This window comes from Schistocerca cancellata, chromosome 8 (genome assembly GCF_023864275.1).
Source record: "Schistocerca cancellata isolate TAMUIC-IGC-003103 chromosome 8, iqSchCanc2.1, whole genome shotgun sequence".
Taxonomy (NCBI): Eukaryota; Metazoa; Arthropoda; class Insecta; order Orthoptera; family Acrididae; genus Schistocerca; species Schistocerca cancellata.
Genome location: NC_064633.1, coordinates 53,090,809 through 53,110,833, shown reverse-complemented (window position 1 = coordinate 53,110,833; position 20,025 = coordinate 53,090,809). Strand labels below are relative to the sequence as shown.

The 20,025-nt window shown below is 45.5% G+C and overlaps 1 protein-coding gene across 1 annotated transcript in view; it reads left to right on the top strand.

Moving 5' to 3' along the window:
* The window catches only part of LOC126095334 (ras-specific guanine nucleotide-releasing factor 2-like), a 1,914,760-nt gene that overhangs the window by 1,014,346 nt on the left and 880,389 nt on the right, over positions 1-20,025 (top strand). Inside the window, exon 6 of the mRNA XM_049910139.1 lies at positions 17,893-18,122. Coding sequence (XP_049766096.1) covers positions 17,893-18,122 — 230 coding nt within the window. The remainder of the gene's footprint in view (positions 1-17,892; positions 18,123-20,025) is intronic.

Genomic DNA, 20,025 nt, shown 5'->3' with positions numbered 1-20,025 from the left:
TCGAAAAGCTAGGTAGTGACGATTTCAAGCTCCGATGCAAAGAGGCCTAGGTGATATTCTGCGATATTCAAAAGTTTTATAGATGTGTTTCACAAACCATTCTGGAAGATTAAACTTTTGCAAGTTAGAACAATGGTGGTGTAAAAAAGTAATCAGCACTCCGAATTTAAGTTACACTTCTTTTTTATTACTTTTTTTTACAACATCACTTCACAATATAAAACATACTTGAGAATATCTTCCTCACTCTTAAAGTTCACATTTCATAAACTGACTACAATTTGCGTCTTTTCAATATGACGACCAAGACTTGACTAATCACTGCTTACTCGCTCAAAAATCAGAGTTACAAGTGTTGTGACGTAGCAAGACAGCCACGCCACTCGGAAGTAGCCGAAATGCACGCGTTACACACGCCGGCTGGCGTGAGGTCTGAAACAGGATACGTAATGAATGCTATAAAGAAAAGTACGTAGCTTCTTTAATACTTAACTTTAATCCATCATTTGTATACAGCATTCTTGATGATACAAGTTAGACTCTCTCTAGATATGGTTAATGGCGCCTTGCTAGGTCGTAGCCATGGACTTAGCTGAAGGCTATTCTAACTGTCTCTCGGCAAATGAGAGAAAGGCTTCGTCAGTGTAGTCGCTAGCAAAGTCGTCGTACAACTGGGGCGAGTGCTAGTACGTCTCTCTAGACCTGCCGTGTGGTGGCGCTCGGTCTGCAATTACTGACAGTGGCGACACGCGGGTCCGACATGTACTAATGGACCGCGGCCGATTTAAAGCTACCACCTAGCAAGTGTGGTGTCTGGCGGTGACACCACAACAAGTACGTCAAAGATCGTAGTGACAAAAGAAAGAATACACATAAGAATAATATCACTCCAATATAAACATGTCGATGTATCAAAGTACCTGTACATTAATGAAATCAAATCTGAATGTTGTCTCAGAAATATGTTAACTACTTTACAGAAACACAGTAGAATATTGCTGGTATCGAGAGCTTGAGGTGAGGTGCCGCAATGATTACGTAATTCAAGTACCATTACAGTACACACTTCACATCCTTTGCCTCAGTAATTTAAATCGTTTCCTCATCGCTAACCGCGAGATAATGCCTGGAATCTGGCAACTGTACCTCACCTGTCTCATCCCATTATCCTCTTTCTAGTCAATCGAAATCCCAGAATCTTCTGAATCCTACACATATCTCACTATTTTTCGTAGATGCTCTTGAACACCTTGCTCATGAAATTCGTTGCAGTTAGGACGAGACCCTCCCATGACCGCAAAAACACACACATGTGCAACATCATCTGTTGCGTATTAATAAGCCGTTTTTCATAGAAACTTCCCGATGGATTAACTTTGCTTTTCGAGGGAAATGCTGCGCCTTCCGTGCACGAGTCGGTACCCGCTTTCAGAGTTCCACTTCGCCAGCACCTGTCTCCTAGTTTCCAAACTTCACAAAAGTTATCCTGCTTACCTTAGGAGACTAGCATTCATGGAAGAAATGCGGACAATTGGCTTTGCTTTAATCTGACCCATTGTTCCCTGAATAAATATTTCACTCTGAGGCAAAGTTTGCAATATCTTGAAACTTTGCACATAGCACAGGCAATAAGAGCACTGTCTCTGAGAAACCTAAGGTTCCGGGTTAGAGTGTCTCTCTGGCACCAACTACAGAGCGTAAGATTCATCTTTAAACAATTCCGTACGTTGTTGCTTGGCCGTATGTTCGCAATATCCTTTCTTCCAGGAGTGCCATTTCCACTAGTTGTGCAGGGGAACTTCTGTAAATTTTCGGAACTACACTACTGGCCATTAGAAATGCTACACCACGAAGATGACGTGCTGCAGACGCGAAATTTAACCGACAAGAAGAAGATGCTGTGATATGCAAATGATTAGCTTTTCAGAGCATTCACCCAAGGTTGGTACCGGTGGCGACACCTACAACGTGTTAACGTGAGGAAAGTTTCCGACCGATTTCTCATACACAAACAGCAGTTCGCCGGCGTTGCCTAGTGAAACGTTGTTGTGATGCCTTGTGTAAGGAGGAGAAATGCGTACCATCACGTTTCCGACTTTTATAAAGGTCGGATTGTAGCCTATCGCGATTGCAGTTTATCGCATCGCGACACTGCTGCTCGCGTTGTACGAGATCCAATAACTGTTAGCAGAATATGGATTCGGTGGGTTCAGGAGGGTAATACGGAACGCCGTGCTGGATCCCAACGGTCTCGTAATACTAGGAGTCGAGATGACAGGCATCTTATCCGCATGGCTGTAACGGATCGTGCAGCTACGTCTCGATCCCTGAGTCAACAGATGGGGACGTTTTCAAGACAACAACCATCTGCACGAACAGTTCGACGACGTTTGCAGCAGCACGGACTAACAGCTTGGAGACCAATGTTGCGATTGCCCTGTTTACAGCATCATGATGGTCGCATCCGTATTTGGCGACATTATGGTGAACGTACATTGGAAGCGTGTATTCGTCATCGCTATACTGGCGTATTACCCGGCGTGATGGTATTGGGTGCCACTGGTTACGTGTCCCGGTCACCTCTTGTTCGCATTGACGGCACTTTGAACAGTGGACGTTACATTTCAGATGTGTTACGACCCGTGGCTCTAACCTTCATTCGATCCCTGTGAAACGCTACATTTCAGCAGGATAATGCACGACCGCATGTTGCAGGTACTGTACCTGCCTTTCTGGATACAGGAAATGTTCGACTGCTGACCTGTCCAGCACATTCTCCAGATTTCTCACCAACTGAAAACCTCTGGTCAATGGTTGCCGAGCAACTGGCTCGTTACAATACGCCAGTCACTACTCTTGATGAACTGTGGTATCGTGTTGAAGCTGCATGGGCAGCTGTACCTGTACACGGCATCCAAGCTCTGTTTGACTCAATACCCAGGCGTATCAAGGCTGTTATTAGGGCCAGAGGTGGTTGTTCTGGGTACTGATTTCTTAGGATGTATGTACCCAAATTGCGTGAAAATGTAATCACATGTCAGTTCTAGTATAATATATTTGTCCACAGAATATCGGTCTATCATCTGCATTTCTTCCTGGTGTAGCAATTTTAATGGCCAGTATTGTACTAATGGAATTAGCTCTTTGGGAAGGGGGGGGGGGAGGGAGTTTTGGGGGAGATAAGTCGTGCTTGCATAGCTCACTATGCAGAACACTGGCCCGCGAAGTCAAGACTGTCGGCATCAGTCCGTTTCAAAATTCGGTAATATTTCATTCGCTTCACTTATAAACCAAATGCGGAAGCGTGATAACTTTCCCAGTGCCAGCTCACGTCTTTCCACGGAGACGTACATAACAAAGGAGTAATAATTTATTTCCTTGTAGGTACGAATTTGGAAATTTGTGGTAAAATCCTGTGGGACCTAACTGCTGAGGTCATCGGTCCCTAGGCTTACACACTACTTAATGTAACTGAAACTAACCTACGCTAAGGACAACACACACATCCATGCCCGACGGGGGGAGCCGCGCGAACCGTGGCAAGGCGCCCAAGACCACGCGGCTACTTCCCTCGGTGTAGAAACAAATATTGCTTTCTAGCAAACTTAAGATTGTGGGAATAAGTATTCCCGATAACAATAGCAAGGCGTACGGCTCACAGTTAACTCTGATCTCGATGAAATACACTCCTGGAAATTGAAATAAGAACACCGTGAATTCATTGTCCCAGGAAGGGGAAACTTTATTGACACATTCCTGGGGTCAGATACATCACATGATCACACTGACAGAACCACAGGCACATAGACGCAGGCAACAGAGTATGCACAATGTCGGCACTAGTACAGTGTATATCCACCTTTCGCAGCAATGCAGGCTGCTATTCTCCCATGGAGACGATCGTAGAGATGCTGGATGTAGTCCTGTGGAACGGCTTGCCATGCCATTTCCACCTGGCGCCTCAGTTGGACCAGCGTTCGTGCTGGACGTGCAGACCGCGTGAGACGACACTTCATCCAGTCCCAAAGATGCTCAATGGGGGACAGATCCGGAGATCTTGCTGGCCAGGGTAGTTGACTTACACCTTCTAGAGCACGTTGGGTGGCACGAGATACATGCGGACGTGCATTGTCCTGTTGGAACAGCAAGTTCCCTTGCCGGTCTAGGAATGGTAGAACGATGGGTTCGATGACGGTTTGGATGTACCGTGCACTATTCAGTGTCCCCTCGACGATCACCAGTGGTGTACGGCCAGTGTAGGAGATCGCTCCCCACACCATGATGCCCGGGTGTTGGCCCTGTGTGCCTCGGTCGTATGCAGTCCTGATTGTGGCGCTCACCTGCACGGCGCCAAACACGCATACGACCATCATTGGCACCAAGGCAGAAGCGACTCTCATCGCTGAAGACGACACGTCTCCATTCGTCCCTCCATTCACGCCTGTCGCGACACCACTGGAGGCGGGCTGCACGATGTTGGGGCGTGAGCGGAAGACAGCCTAACGGTGTGCGGGACCGTAGCCCAGCTTCATGGAGACGGTTGCGAATGGTCCTCGCCGATACCCCAGGAGCAACAGTGTCCCTAACTTGCTGGGAAGTGGCGGTGCGGTCCCCTACTGCACTGCGTAGGATCCTACGGTCTTGGCGTGCATCCGTGCGTCGCTGCGGTCCGGTCCCAGGTCGACCACTGGCGACAACATCGATGTACTGTGGAGACCTCACGCCCCACGTGTTGAGCAATTCGGCGGTACGTCCACCCGGCCTCCCGCATGCCCACTATACGCCCTCGCTCAAAGTCCGTCAACTGCACATACGGTTCACGTCCACGCTGTCGCGGCATGCTACCAGTGTTAAAGACTGCGATGGAGCTCCGTATGCCACGGCAAACTGGCTGACACTGACGGCGGCGGTGCACAAATGCTGCTCAGCTAGCGCCATTCGACGGCCAACACCGCGGTTCCTGGTGTGTCCGCTGTGCCGTGCGTGTGATCATTGCTTGTACAGCCCTCTCGCAGTGTCCGGAGCAAGTATGGTGGGTCTGACACACCGGTGTCAATGTGTTCTTTTTTCCATTTCCAGGAGTGTAGACCAGCAATTCTAGCGAGTGGCGAGGGTAATAGTTTCACCGCCCCATCGACGACGACGCCATTACTAACGGATCACAAGGTATAAATACGATAATGTTGGGGCACAAAAATGGAAGTGTTCTATTTCAAATGAATCGTCCCAGTACAGGCCAACAGACGGAGAACTAAAGGAAACCCACATCAGGATAGTCGGACTGTGATTTCAAGTCCACTCCCCCAACACAAGAAATTGGGTGGAAACCAAAATATAAATAATTTGGTTAATAGTTAATTTTCAGTTCATTGAAAATAAGTAAACTTGTATTTCTGTTGACCAAGTGGATGCTGTCGATGTAAAAGAATTGATGACAAGTGACATTTAGACATACAGTCTTAGATATTACAACAACTATTTTAGGTTCAGAATTTTGTATTTTACATGAAACAACTGCTTACTAGTAATGTAGGTGCTGTGCTCCCACACTGAGTCAATGAAGTTATTCCCAGAGATGCCTTGGATTGCAATTCTGCATTTTTCTTTGCTGATACAGATCTGTAAAAACACTATAATGTAACATGTATTAACACTAGTATGTCAGTAGTAATTGTACAATGCTAACCACGTAAACCGAGCTTGGTCCATGAAGTGAACGACGTACTGTTAAAATGAACTTTATTGAAATTCGGTTGCCAGGATACCACTGGCCAATACTGTGGACTTGTATCCGAGATAATGCGAGGTTCCCGGCAGGAAGTATTAATTTCAATTCGGAATTATCAGTGTAGCTTTCTGATGCACGTTTCACGAGAAATCCGTACGGTAGTTTAAAAGAGAGGCGTCAGCTTGCCACAAACTTCATGAAATGCATTTAAGTTTAAATTTAATTGTATCTCTGGCGTCACAGACTAAGAGTTAACTATTTCCGCAAATATACATAAAAGTATACACATGCCTGTTTTAACAGAAATCACCCAGCTTGCACACTCTATTATTACTACCTACGAATGTTGTACCATCTTTACCACACACATATGTTACATTTCCTGTCATATCTTTTGAAATTGGTTTCTTCAGTACCGGCGTGAAAAATGACAAGCTATGACGCTCTATGGAAAAGAAAGTTGACGCTGTTGTGTATGGCTTCATACGCAACAGTACAAACTTACAAAGACTCATTACAAATAGTGCAGCAAGAGAAGTCCAACTTCCACATCGTCAGCAACGACGATGCGCCAACGAAGGTACAGGGTGTTTCAAAAATGACCGGTATATTTGAAACGGCAATAAAAACTAAACGAACAGCGATAGAAATACACCGTTTGTTGCAATATGCTTGGGACAACAGTACATTTTCAGGCGGACAAACTTTCGAAATTACAGTAGTTACAATTTTCAACAACAGATGGCGCTGCAAGTGATGTGAACGATATAGAAGACAACACAGTCTGTGGGTGCGCCATTCTGTACGTCGTCTTTCTGCTGTAAGCGTGTGCTGTTCACAACGTGCAAGTGTGCTGTAGACAACATGGTTTATTCCTTAGAACAGAGGATTTTTCTGGTGTTGGAATTCCACCGCCTAGAACACAGTGTTGTTGCAACAAGACGAAGTTTTCAACGGAGGTTTAATGTAACCAAAGGACCGAAAAGCGATACAATAAAGGATCTGTTTAAAAAATTTCAACGGACTGGGAACGTGACGGATGAACGTGCTGGAAAGGTAGGGCGACCGCATACGGCAACCACAGAGGGCAACGCGCAGCTAGTGCAGCAGGTGATCCCACAGCGGCCTCGGGTTTCCGTTCGCCGTGTTGCAGCTGCGGTCCAAATGACGCCAACGTCCACGTATCGTCTCATGCGCCAGAGTTTACACCTCTATCCATACAAAATTCAAACGCAGCAACCCCTCAGCGCCGCTACCATTGCTGCACGAGAGACATTCGCTAACGATATAGTGCACAGGATTGATGACGGCGATATGCATGTGGGCAGCATTTGGTTTACTGACGAAGCTTATTTTTACATGGACGGCTTCGTCAATAAACAGAACTGGCGCATATGGGGAACCGAAAAGCCCCATGTTGCAGTCCCATCGTCCCTGCATCCTCGAAAAGTACTGGTCTGGGCCACCATTTCTTCCAAAGGAATCATTGGCCCATTTTTCAGATCCGAAACGATTACTGCAGCACGCTATCTCGACATTCTTCGTGAATTTGTGGCGGTACAAACTGCCTTAGACGACACTGCGAACACCTCGTGGTTTATGCAAGATGGTGCCCGGCCACATCGCACGGCCGACGTCTTTAATTTCCTGAATGAATATTTCGATGATCGTGTGATTTCTTTGGGCTATCCGAAACATACAGGAGGCGGCGTGGATTGGCCTCCCTATTCGCCAGACATGAACCCCTGTGACTTCTTTCTGTGGGGACACTTGAAAGACCAGGTGTACCGCCAGAACCCAGAAACAATTGAACAGCTGAAGCAGTACATCTCATCTGCATGTGAAGCCATTCCGCCAGACACGTTGTCAAAGGTTTCGGGTAATTTCATTCAGAGACTACGCCATATTATTGCTACGCATGGTGGATATGTGGAAAATATCGTACTATAGAGTTTCCCAGACCGCAGCGCCATCTGTTGTTGAAAATTGTAACTACGGTAATTTCGAAAGTTTGTCTGCCTGAAAATGTACTGTTGTCCCAAGCATATTGCAACAAACGGTGTATTTCTATCGCTGCTCGTTTAGTTTTTATTGCCGTTTCAAATATACCGGTCATTTTTGAAACACCCTGTATCATAGTGTAGTGGCTCCAAGTGCAAGTGGGCTGTGCGGTTGGCACTGCGGCGAGAGGGCGTACTCTCAGTTCAGAGACTGCAGACGTGTGGTTCAGTGAGCGTGCCCCACTGGGTCCGCGGGTTCCGCACCATGCTGCCGGCATCAGAAGGGAAGTTGTTATTGCTTTCCCCCCACCAAAAACAAAAAAAATCACCTCATGTCGTGTACTGGAGAGGAGTGAACAATGATCGGGGAGGAAGGAAGTTGGGAAAGAGGAGACCTGAGACGGAACTGTGGCCCACGGCCAGTTCCTTCCCACACCCTGCCACACTGCCTGACCCCGCCCACAGCCGAAAAACCGGGCAGAGATTGTGACCCACATCCAAAGGCAGAGCAGTAACCCGAAATGCACAAATGTAGGCCGTCAGGAAGAGGGGAATTCTTAGAACATATTAGTAGGCTGGTGTATAAGACACAAAAATATACTCGCATAAAATCAAACAACACATTGGTATGTCAGCAATACGACCATATACATATGGAAAACTATTGGTAAATACGTAAAAGACATAAATTAGGTATAAACCGAGCACACCCTGATATACAGGGCTATTACAAATGATTGAAGCGATTTCATAAATTCACTGTAGCACCATTCATTGACATATGGTCACGACACACTACAGATACGTAGAAAAACTCCTAAAGTTTTGTTCGGCTGAAGCCGCACTTCAGGTTTCTGCCGCCAGAGCGCTCGAGAGCGCAGTGAGACAAAATGGTGACAGGGGCCGAGAAAACGTATGTCGTGCTTGAAATGCACTCACATCAGTCAGTCATAACAGTGCAACGACACTTCAGGACGAAGTTCAACAAAGATCCACCAACTGCTAACTCCATTCCGCGATGGTATGCGCAGTTTAAAGCTTCTGGATGCCTCTGTAAGGGGAAATCAACGGGTCGACCTGCAGTGAGCGAAGAAACGGTTGAACGCGTGCGGGTAAGTTTCACGCGTAGCCCGCGGAAGTCGACGAATAAAGCAAGCAGGGAGCTAAACGTACCACAGCCGACGGTTTGGAAAATCTTACGGAAAAGGCTAAAGCAGAAGCCTTACCGTTTACAATTGCTACAAGCCCTGACACCCGATGACAAAGTGAAACGCTTTGAATTTTCGGCGCGGTTGCAACAGCTCATGGAAGAGGATGCGTTCAGTGCGAAACTTGTTTTCAGTGATGAAGCAACATTTTTTCTTAATGGTGAAGTGAACAGACACAATGTGCGAATCTGGTCGGTAGAGAATCCTCACGCATTCGTGCAGCAAATTCGCAGTTCACCAAAAGTTAAACGTGTTTTGTGCAATCTCACGGTTTAAAGTTTACAGCCCCTTTTTCTTCTGCGAAAAAAAACGTTACAGGACACGTGTATCTGGACATGCTGGAAAATTGGCTCATGCCACAACTGGACACCGACAGCGCCGACTTTCAACAGGAAGGTGCTGCACCGCACTTCCATCATGATGTTCGGCATTTCTTAAACAGGAGATTGAAAACCGATGGATCGGTCGTGGTGGAGATCATGATCAGCAATTCATGTCATGGCCTCCACGCTCTCCGGACTTAACCCCATGCGATTTCTTTCTGTGGGGTTATGTGAAAGATTCAATGTTTAAACCTCCTCTACCAAGAAACGTGCCATAACTGCGAGCTCGCATCAACGATGCTTTCGAACTCATTGATGGGGACATGCTGCGCCGAGTGTGGGAGGAACTTGATTATCGGCTTGATGTCTGCCGAAACACTAAAGGGGCACATATCGAACATTTGCGAATGCCTAAAAAAACTTTTTGAGTTTTTGTATGTGTGTGCGAAGCATTGTGAAAATATCTCAAATAATAAAGTTATTGTAGAGCTGTGAAATCGCTTCAGTCATTTGTAATAACCCTGTAGTTACAACAAACTGATGGGAAATATGTACAATTGGGGGGAAATGCGACGGAATATGCAAGATCGTAAAAATCTAGGAGAATTATGTAAATTGCTGAGAATATATAAAATTATAGAAATAATACCAAGAAATCCAGGGGATTTAAGTGGGTTGGGGGCGCCAGGACACTCTAGACCAAAGAAAGCTGAAAAATTGTGGTCTGTCTGCATTTAGTTTTAATGCTCCCCCTCCCCCTGTAAAGTGTGTAGGTTTTCATAACAAATTCTTCAAAAAAGGCGATATAAGGATAACACAGAAACGCTATATTAAAGTAGGAAGAACATATGTATCCCAACCCAGGACAGTGGCCTCAGACATGTAGTCAAATTTAGATATTACCAAATTACAAGTTGGTTCTCACAAGCAATATTATTCCATAAGGAGATGAATCTGTGTTTAACAAGCTTAAGCCATTCCCTAGCGTCTTCTGTAGGAGAGTGGTCTGATGCCACACGTATCTGCCTTAATAGCAGGAGGGAGTACTCTAGAGATTTAGTGTCAGGACGAAATTGCTATTTATCATACACATGCCTGCCTAACATCAGACCATGACTTCTGTGCGCAAGACGAAGCCTTCCAGGGCGATGGTGATGCTACTGTAAACAGCAGTAAGACTGTTTCATTGATGGGCTACTACTGATCGTGATGTTTACTCCCTCATAAGAAGTCGCTGTTTCTTTGTGAGCATTTTCATTCACTAGGGCTTGGGTGGTAACTCGATGTATCAACTAACAAAAATATTCATTTCGTTTTTCCTCGCCCTATTTGCCAGTGAGGCATGGCCACATCTGTCAAAACAAAAACCACAACTACTACTAATAAGCATGACAGGCATGGGAAATGTGATTGAGGGTACGTATATTTCCAACTTAACAATACGTAAATAATCCGTCAGTTTCCTGAGAGAAAGAACAGCAGTCTACCGACTTTGTTAAAGTTTGTTTATAAGCAGTTCAAGTGGCGACAGACTCTAAAGATACCTTCGTAAGGAGGAACAGGTTGGTCACTTCCTAGGACCCCAGAATAGTGTAGGAGGAAGTAGTTTTATCATCATGAAGTTTATCAGGATAGTAAACTTGCTGGGTGGTTGTATGTCGAATGTTGGATATATATGTCCTTTATAAGAGTCTAAAGAGCGTTGCATTCCGCATGACTAATACTTCAGAAACCATATGGATTTAACATTATAGCGTTTCTAAAGACAGAATCGTTTCGCCTAAAGAGTGCATGTGTTTATGCTCTACGATCATTTGTCTCTTGCTGGTATCTTATTGGTACTGACTCCTGATACTCCAGAATTGATAGCACAATTGATTTACATAAAATGTTTTAGGCTACATCCATCTGGAGCTCCATCATACGTAAACCACACATATTTTGTTAACTGTTTGTTACGTTATCACAACATTCCCCATGTCTACTATAGATTTCCTTGACATGCATGCATCTGGTGAGATCTTGTGCAGATGCATAGGTGCCATGAGAAATATTGGTGCAGAACAATCTTTGCTGAACAGCCCACGCTGTTCCTTCATGAGACGTCAAATTTAGTCAATATAGTAGCCTAATACTTCTGGTCAGTTGCAAATTAATCGGCATCAATATTGTTGGGAGGGTTGGTCACTGACAATGCTGGGAGATCTTTCAATCATCGACTTTATCCTATCAATGTGGGAATACACTGTTACTGCCATCCACACAGGGGAAGATGGTTAGTTATAACTGCAAATTATGCACAATGATCGATGTGCTAGAAATATACAGATGCTCTTAACTGCGTCAGTGTAGGACGCTGTCTGAAGTACTTTGGTGTATATGACCAAAGGGGCGTCCTGCACAGTCATCTATCCCCGTTCACACTTTAGCATATGGTACTCGCAAAGTAGTGGAGGAGTGTTTTAGCGATGATAGAGAAACTGGGAAGCATTCTGCTATATCATTGGATGGTGTTAAAATTATTGAAGAACTAGTAAAACTGCTAAAATTGATCGCCCTATCAACTGCAGTGCTTATTACAGTAGCCTATATCCTCCCACATCGGCGGTGTCTTTTCCATCCCATCCATTGACTGGTATGCTGTTTATTACCACATAATGATTGATTGGCACCACTTGTTTGAGATGGAACACTTGGCAGAACACTGGATATCTGCTACTTTTCACTGGGGGTTAAATGTAGAGGTCATCACATTCAGACAATTGTTTGGAGATGTTCCTCAATGTTGCAGTCTCATCCTGTTTCCATATGTTGTGATGTCCACCACATTTTTGACGAGTAAGATTACAGTACCTCTTTGTATCTCTACTACCCCGTGAGTTGTTTGAACAGCACCTTCTGGGTATGGTCAACACCAGAGCAGTAATCATGTACATGGCTGCAATATGAAGAATCAATGCTCTTTGTCTCTTCAAAATGGAACGCCGAGACATTCTGCTACCACATCACTGTGAAAGATGGGATTAAATGTTTGCAAACACTCCACAATACTGTAAACTCTTCCAGTTTCCATATGTTGCAATGTTTTCTACGTTTTTGTCAATAATAAACATCGTCTCTAAGTTTTATACCTACCATCCTGCGTATTGTGGGAGCTGCACAGTTTACACCATGTGATGTCCAGCTTTATGTAAGAGCCAATGGATCGAAATGTGTTAATACCTGACAGCACCTGACAAAGACCTAGAAATCACCTTAGAAAAACAAAATTTATGGCTGTGTATGAAGCTGTAGTCATTCACTGTTTGGATGTGTTACAAGCAGAAAAGCAATGCATCAGACTGCTTATGAAAGAACAACACAGCAGTCCTCTCTTGTGATTGATAGGCTGTGGAATAAAACCTTACACAGGCCTGTGTAAGCGACTTCAATCACTGGCCACTTGCTCCAGTGGACCGATACACATGTATGTAATATGGTGGATGCCAGCAATCAGATGGCATTTGTTTTTCGACATATCAGAAGAAAGAGAGACAGTAATATCTTATACAGTGACATTAGGAGGTTCTATTACAAGGAGTTGTATGGTTAAAGTTTGAATGCATATAGTTCATAGATTTTTACCTACTCTGGAAGTTGCAAATTAACGATGCTCTTCAGTTGTCATTGGTCCTGTTCTTGCAGGATCTTTCTCCAGCTGCAGCAATGTCGGAGATTTGCTGTTGTATTGGATTCCTGATATTCGCGGTCGACTCATGAAATGATTGTACAGGAAAATCCCTACTTCACTTCTACCTCGGAGATGCTGTGACCCATCGCTCATGCGCCGACTATAACACCACGTTCAAACTCATATCTTGATAACCTGCCATTGTAGCAGCAGTAACCTATTTAACAACTGTGCCAGACATCTGTTGTCTTATAAAGGCGTTGCCGACCGCAGCGCTGTATTCCGCGTTTTTACATGTCTATGAATTTGAATATGCATGCCTATACCAGTTTCTTTGGCGCTTCAGTGTACACATCGATAAAACGAGTATCGGACTAGGCTAATTTCGGACCACTCTATCGAATGTTTATGTAAAATTCCACTTTAAAAATACTTTGTTTGAAATGGGAAACAAACTTAAACTTTCCATCAACACACAGCTTCACACGTCATGTGATGAGCAGTATTTGTTTGGTCCAACCGCAGATAAACACTGCGGTAAGAAAACTGAAAATACCTGCCAAAGCACCAGAGAAAAATGTGTCTGACGAATCTTAGGAGAGACAGCAGAGACCATCACCATGAATTACGATAAAGGTTTTAATATCCAGGCAGTAACATAACGTGTTGTGATAATGGTTCAGGGACGACTCATGATAGTGAGTCACACGATCACAGCTGTACCGAGGGTTACCGTCTGAACAACGTGCCGAGAATATACTCACATGGGAGACATTGCAGGAGCAGGGCACCAGGGAGTTCATTTGCGAGCCGCAAGGGCGCAGGTGGTTTACTGTGCTGAGCTAGTGCTCAGCTTCCGCTAATCCATCTGAGCCGGACAAAGGGCGGGTAGGGGGAAGGGTAGGGGAAGGGGGAGGGGGAACAGCGGTGTGCGTGCAGATGTCGCTGTAGTCCTGAGAACATGCGGCTTCTACATGCAGAAACTTGGAATTCGCCAAGAGTAACGAAACCTGCATGCAGGTTCATACTTCAGGTACCCTTTCACTAGTATTTGCTACGATTTTGTTTTGTTTGAGCCGTATTTCACAAAAAGTAAAAAGCTATACGTTTAAGTTTCCATTCAGAGTCCCATCACAAAGGCTCATTAATATAATTCGAACAGAACATTCACAACACTTTCATTTTTACTCCCCTTGAACGTGGACCATGGAAACAATTGGACGCAAGTGACGCTTTTCACTGGCGTCTCATGACATATACAACTCATCCTTGCTCTATATATGATTTTGTACTTTCCCTATTCCTCCATTTATCCAATTTCTTCAAATTTCCCTTTCACTCATTTATCGCTTGCATGTTCCGTTTCTCTTCTTAATTCGTTATTCGAATATTTTCCTTCTCTGTTATGCTTATTCTTCCATTTTACCAGCTCTTCCATCTTCTTCAATATGTTTTCAGTTACCGATATCTCCATGGTGGTTTTAGATTTTCTGTTCCCACAACCTCTTTTGTTGCTGTCATGAGATTGTCCCTCATTTTTATTCACTTCCATTTATGCTTATTTCCTCATTAGTTTTTCCCCCATCTAGCGTGGTGGACGAGCGATAAAGCGGCGTATTGAAAAGCAAAGTGCACGGGATAGAATCTCAGTTGGACCACAGAACTTTCCCTTATCTTGGATTCGTCTGGCAGTGATTTAAATTCGCCAGAAAAGACACATAGTTCGTGTTCCACATTAAACTGAAAGTTCCGTTTACCAAGCTGGAAAACAGAGGAAGGTTAGGGACACAATAGGCGCCCAAGTTGCGTCCAGCTGGAAGATTTACACTTGGTCATTGAGCAACAAATAAATGATTATAGAGCTGTATTCCATTCGAATGATTTACCTAACTCCTTTACAGTTACTATATTTAATTTCTCTTCCGATTCCCCTCTCGATACTTCACTTATTTCCCAAATCATCAGGTTGTGGTCATGTAACGTCACTTCCTGGGTATGCTTTAGCATCGTTCAGGCAGTTCCCATTCATTATTGTATATTGTCTGTCTGTTTCTTGCGAAGTGGAATACTTACAAAATTATTCCTCTTTTGCGGCGGCGTCTTTAATCGAAAATTTTTTAAATAATTTTTAAAGATACCTTTTGCAAGATTTTTCCTCCAACTTAAGCCACTTCCACGAAATTTCATCACCTCCTGATGCCTTTTCTCTGTTTATACATGGATAGTTTTACTTCGGAAACTCACTATCCGTGTAATTCACGAACACTTGAAAAATCTTGGAATGCTTTTGAGATTTTCTCTTCGGTGCTATCATTGCGCCATTCACCATCTTAACCGACCAAATGAAGCGACTATCCGAGATAAGTTTCTGTTCCGTTTCCATTGTTTTGAATTCTGTCTCTTACACAAGTTTCATTGTATGTGTTCACACTGTCTGGAATATACACTCCTGGAAATGGAAAAAAGAACACATTGACACCGGTGTGTCAGTTCCACCATACTTGCTCCGGACACTGCGAGAGGGCTGTACAAGCAATGATCACACGCACGGCACAGCGGACACACCAGGAACCGTGGTGTTGGCAGTCGAATGGCGCTAGCTGCGCAGCATTTGTGCACCGCCGCCGTCAGTGTCAGCCAGTTTGCCGTGGCATACGGAGCTCCATCGCAGTCTTTAACACTGGTAGCATGCCACGACAGCGTGGACGTGAACCGTATGTGCAGTTGACGGACTTTGAGCGAGGGCGTATAGTGGGCATGCGGGAGGCCGGGTGGACGTACCGCCGAATTGCTCAACACGTGGGGCGTGAGGTCTCCACAGTACATCGATGTTGTCGCCAGTGGTCGGCGGAAGGTGCACGTGCCCGTCGACCTGGGACCGGACCGCAGCGACGCACGGATGCACGCCAAGACCGTAGGATCGTACGCAGTGCCGTAGGGGACCGCACCGCCACTTCCCAGCAAATTAGGGACACTGTTGCTCCTGGGGTATCGGCGAGGACCATTCGCAACCGTCTCCATGAAGCTGGGCTACGGTCCCGCACACCGTTAGGCCGTCTTCCGCTCACGCCCCAACATCGTGCAGCCCGCCTCCAGTGGTGTCGCGACAGGCGTGAATGGAGGGACGAATGGAGACGTGTCGTCTTCAGCGATGAGAGTCGCTTCTGCCTTGGTGCCAATGATGGTCGTATGCGTGTTTGGCGCCGTGCAGGTGAGCACCACAATCAGGACTGCATACGACCGAGGCACACAGGGCCAACACCCGGCATCATGGTGTAGGGAGCGATCTGCTACACTGGCCGTACACCACTGGTGATCGTCGAGGGGACACTGAATAGTGCACGGTACATCCAAACCGTCATCGAACCCATGGTTCTACCATTCCTAGACCGGCAAGGGAACTTGCTGTTCCAACAGGGCAATGCACGTCCGCATGTATCCCGTGCCACCCAACGTGCTCTAGAAGGTGTAAGTCAACTACCCTGGCCAGCAAGATCTCCGGATCTGTCCCCCATTGAGCATGTTTGGGACTGGATGAAGCGTCGTCTCACGCGGTCTGCACGTCCAGCACGAACGCTGGTCCAACTGAGGCGCCAGGTGGAAATGGCATGGCAAGCCGTTCCACAGGACTACATCCAGCATCTCTACGATCGTCTCCATGGGAGAATAGCAGCGTGCATTGCTGCGAAATGTGGATATACACTGTACTAGTGCCGACATTGTGCATGCTCTGTTGCCTGTGTCTATGTGCCTGTGGTTCTGTCAGTGTGATCATGTGATGTATCTGACCCCAGGAATGTGTCAATAAAGTTTCCCCTTCCTGGGACAATGAATTCACGGTGTTCTTATTTCAATTTCCAGGAGTGTATTTGCAAAGTGTTGTTTCATTGCAGATACTTCCTTATAATCCTCCTATCGTTTGGCTGAAATTATTGTATTCTCTTTCGTTACTGAAGACCTGTAGTTTCTGGAAACCTGACCACCATCTGTAATTAAAGACAACAGCAATGAGAATTTTTATGTTTTCTGTGAAGTTGACTCGCGACTCCATGGAGTGCTGTGTGCACAACGACTATATGTTTAATTTAAAGAAAGGTCAGCGTTGGTCGTAATATTGATGTTTTACTGAAAGCAGAATCGATTTTCGGTCACATAGTGATCATCTTCGGTGCTGTACACATTAAACTCAGACACTGGTATCAAGTTATCAATAATCAAAACTGAGAAGCGATCACAATGAGTTATCGATTCTGCTATCAATGAAACATCAATATTACGACCAACGCTGACCTTCCTTTTAATTTTCTGTGAAGTTTCGCAGTGCTAGCAAGCTGCGATTCGCGTTAATACTCGTACTAATCTGGATTTCAAGATGACCTACACTACGGGTTGTAACCAGTGATCCAAAACAATATAGCAAGTGAAACTTCCTGGCAGATTAAAACTGTGTGCCCTACCGAGACTCGAACTCGGGACCTTTGCCTTTCGCGGGCTAGTGCTCTACCATCTGAGCTACCGAAGCACGACTCACGCCCGGTACTCACAGCTTTACTTCTGCCAGTACCTCGTCTCCTACCTTCCAAACTTTACAGAAGCTCTCCTGCGAACCTTGCAGAACTAGCACTCCTGAAAGAAACGATATTGCGGAGACATGGCTTAGCCACAGCCTGGGGGATGTTTCCAGAATGAGATTATCACTCTGCAGCGGAGTGTGCACTGATATGAAACTCGGTCGGGCACACAGTTTTAATCTGCCAGGAAGTTTCATATCAGCGCACACTCCGCTGCAGAGTGATAATCTCATTCTGGAAATACAGCAAGTATTTTGTCTTAATGGCTTTACTGTTCCATTTGCGATTTTTCTGTGCCCGCAACTCGCTCTGCTTTTTATGTAAACACGTTCGTTAACTAACTGCCGCTGGGTAACCTCGGAGTCGTTTTCGAAGCCCGGTCTGTGTTGCAGCCTGGTATTCCGCATGGTGGAGGCTGAGGAGGAGTACATGGAGCAGATGGAGGTGCTCGTCTCGTGCTTCCTGCGGCCCTTCAAGATGGCGGCCAGCTCCAAGAAGCCTCCCTGCTCGCACGAGGACGTCAACTCCATCTTCCTCAACAGCGAAACGGTGCTCTTCCTGCACCAGATCTTCCTCAAGGGCCTCACGTCGCGCATGGAGAGCTGGCCCACGCTCGTCCTGGGTGAGTCGCTCTGTTTCTGAGGCACTGAACTGTGGGAGCTGCCACTGACAGGGTTCTGAGAGTTGACAGTTCGAGGAGAACAATAAACTCGATTCAAAAAGGATTTCCCGAGTCCCCTAAGAAACTACACATAATAAACCCATACGCAGTAAATCCATGAAGTATTGTGGAGGCCTGTAATGTGTTTTTTTTGTTGTTTTTTTTTGTGCTGCCACTAAGTACAATAATAACGCACGTCTCCGCAAGCTTACTCACTGTTAATTGCTAGGGGCCGAGCGTTTGGGCTCTTAGAGCCAGGAAAGTAAGGTCAGCACAAGCTATTCGGCGAGCACAGACAAGTGTAGGCCTATACCTGCGCCTGACAGGCGTGTGTGGAACAACACGGAGGAAGACGCTGCTGGTGATGTTATGCATTACCATTACACCTAGTCGCAAGGAAGAGATGTGCACAATACTGGCTGAAAAAGTGTGAATATGTTAAGGCAAATCAGATACAGGACACAAGAGCGACATCGAATAAGGAATGAGGAACTGTGACATAACTCAGTGACAACCAAAGCATCAGCTCCCGAACTGAAAGCCTACATGGCAGAGAGACAACCAATACGAGGCAATACGCCATGACAACGACACACGTCGCGGCAGAGTCGCATGTAGCATCTCTCCGGAAGCAGTGAGCAGATGGGCCTCGGGGAGGGCCACGAATGCCTTCCTGACACCCTCACAGCCATCTCTCAGTGCAGACATTTATTCATGATTATTTTTTAAAATTATTAATGTTTTTTTCTTTTTTCGTAGATATTATATGCAGATTTTCATCTCTTAAACATTACAGTGCGTAGTTACACTACTGCATTTGAAAATGTTTCAAATGGCTCTGAGCACTATGGGACTTAACATCTGAGGTCGTCAGTCCCCTAGAACTTAGACCTACGTAAACGTAACTGACCTAAGGACCTCACACACATCCATGCCCGAGGCAGGATTCGAATCTGCGACCGGACTGAGCGCCTAGAACCGCTCGGCCATCGCGGCCGGCTAATGCATTTGAAATTATGTTAAAATATTATGTGATATATTCATGCCAGTCATGCCCAACATTTGATTTGTTCTAGTATGTAGATAACAGACTAAAAGGCAACAGCAAATAAATAAATAACATGGAGGTGGGGTGACACCGAAACCCGTAAAAGTGGCGGGTTGATGATGACCATCACTGTGTAGTGGATGTTGGGGACATAGACCGTAGGAAACATAGACTGAGCATGAAGTCGTTATACTGAAACATACATCTAAGTCACGTGATTCTGGACAGAAAGCTCACACTTTCGGTTACTGCGCGTTTTGTGAAGTCGTGCCCACGGTTACAGTCTTCTTCGCCTATAGCCGAACCCAGGCATTGACGTAAACAATAAAATGACGTGTTGTATAGCTATTCGGATGTGGAAAAAAATGGTTCAAATGGTTCTGAGCACTATGGGACTTAACATCTGTGGTCATCAGTCCTCTAGAACTTAGAACTACTTAAACCTAACTAACCTACGGACATCACACACATCCATGCCCGAGGCAGGATTCGAGCCTGCGACTGTAGCAGTCGCGCGGTTCCGGACTGAGCGCCTGAACCGCTAGACCACCGCGGCCGACTCGGATGTGGAACCGCGACATCATAAATACAAGTTTATTTCGTTTGTTTCAGAAGGACAACAGAACATTGCACACGCTTTGTTCAGGAATGGCCAGAAAACCAATTCTGCGTTAAAAATTTTTGCCCCGAATCACGTAACTTAGGTGTTGGTTTCAAACCTTGATACTGTAGAGATACGGAAGTGCGCGGTCTACATTGTTTGTGGTCTATGCCTGGAGGTTCCAGCAGCCACAAATAAGAATGCCTCAGTGCTGC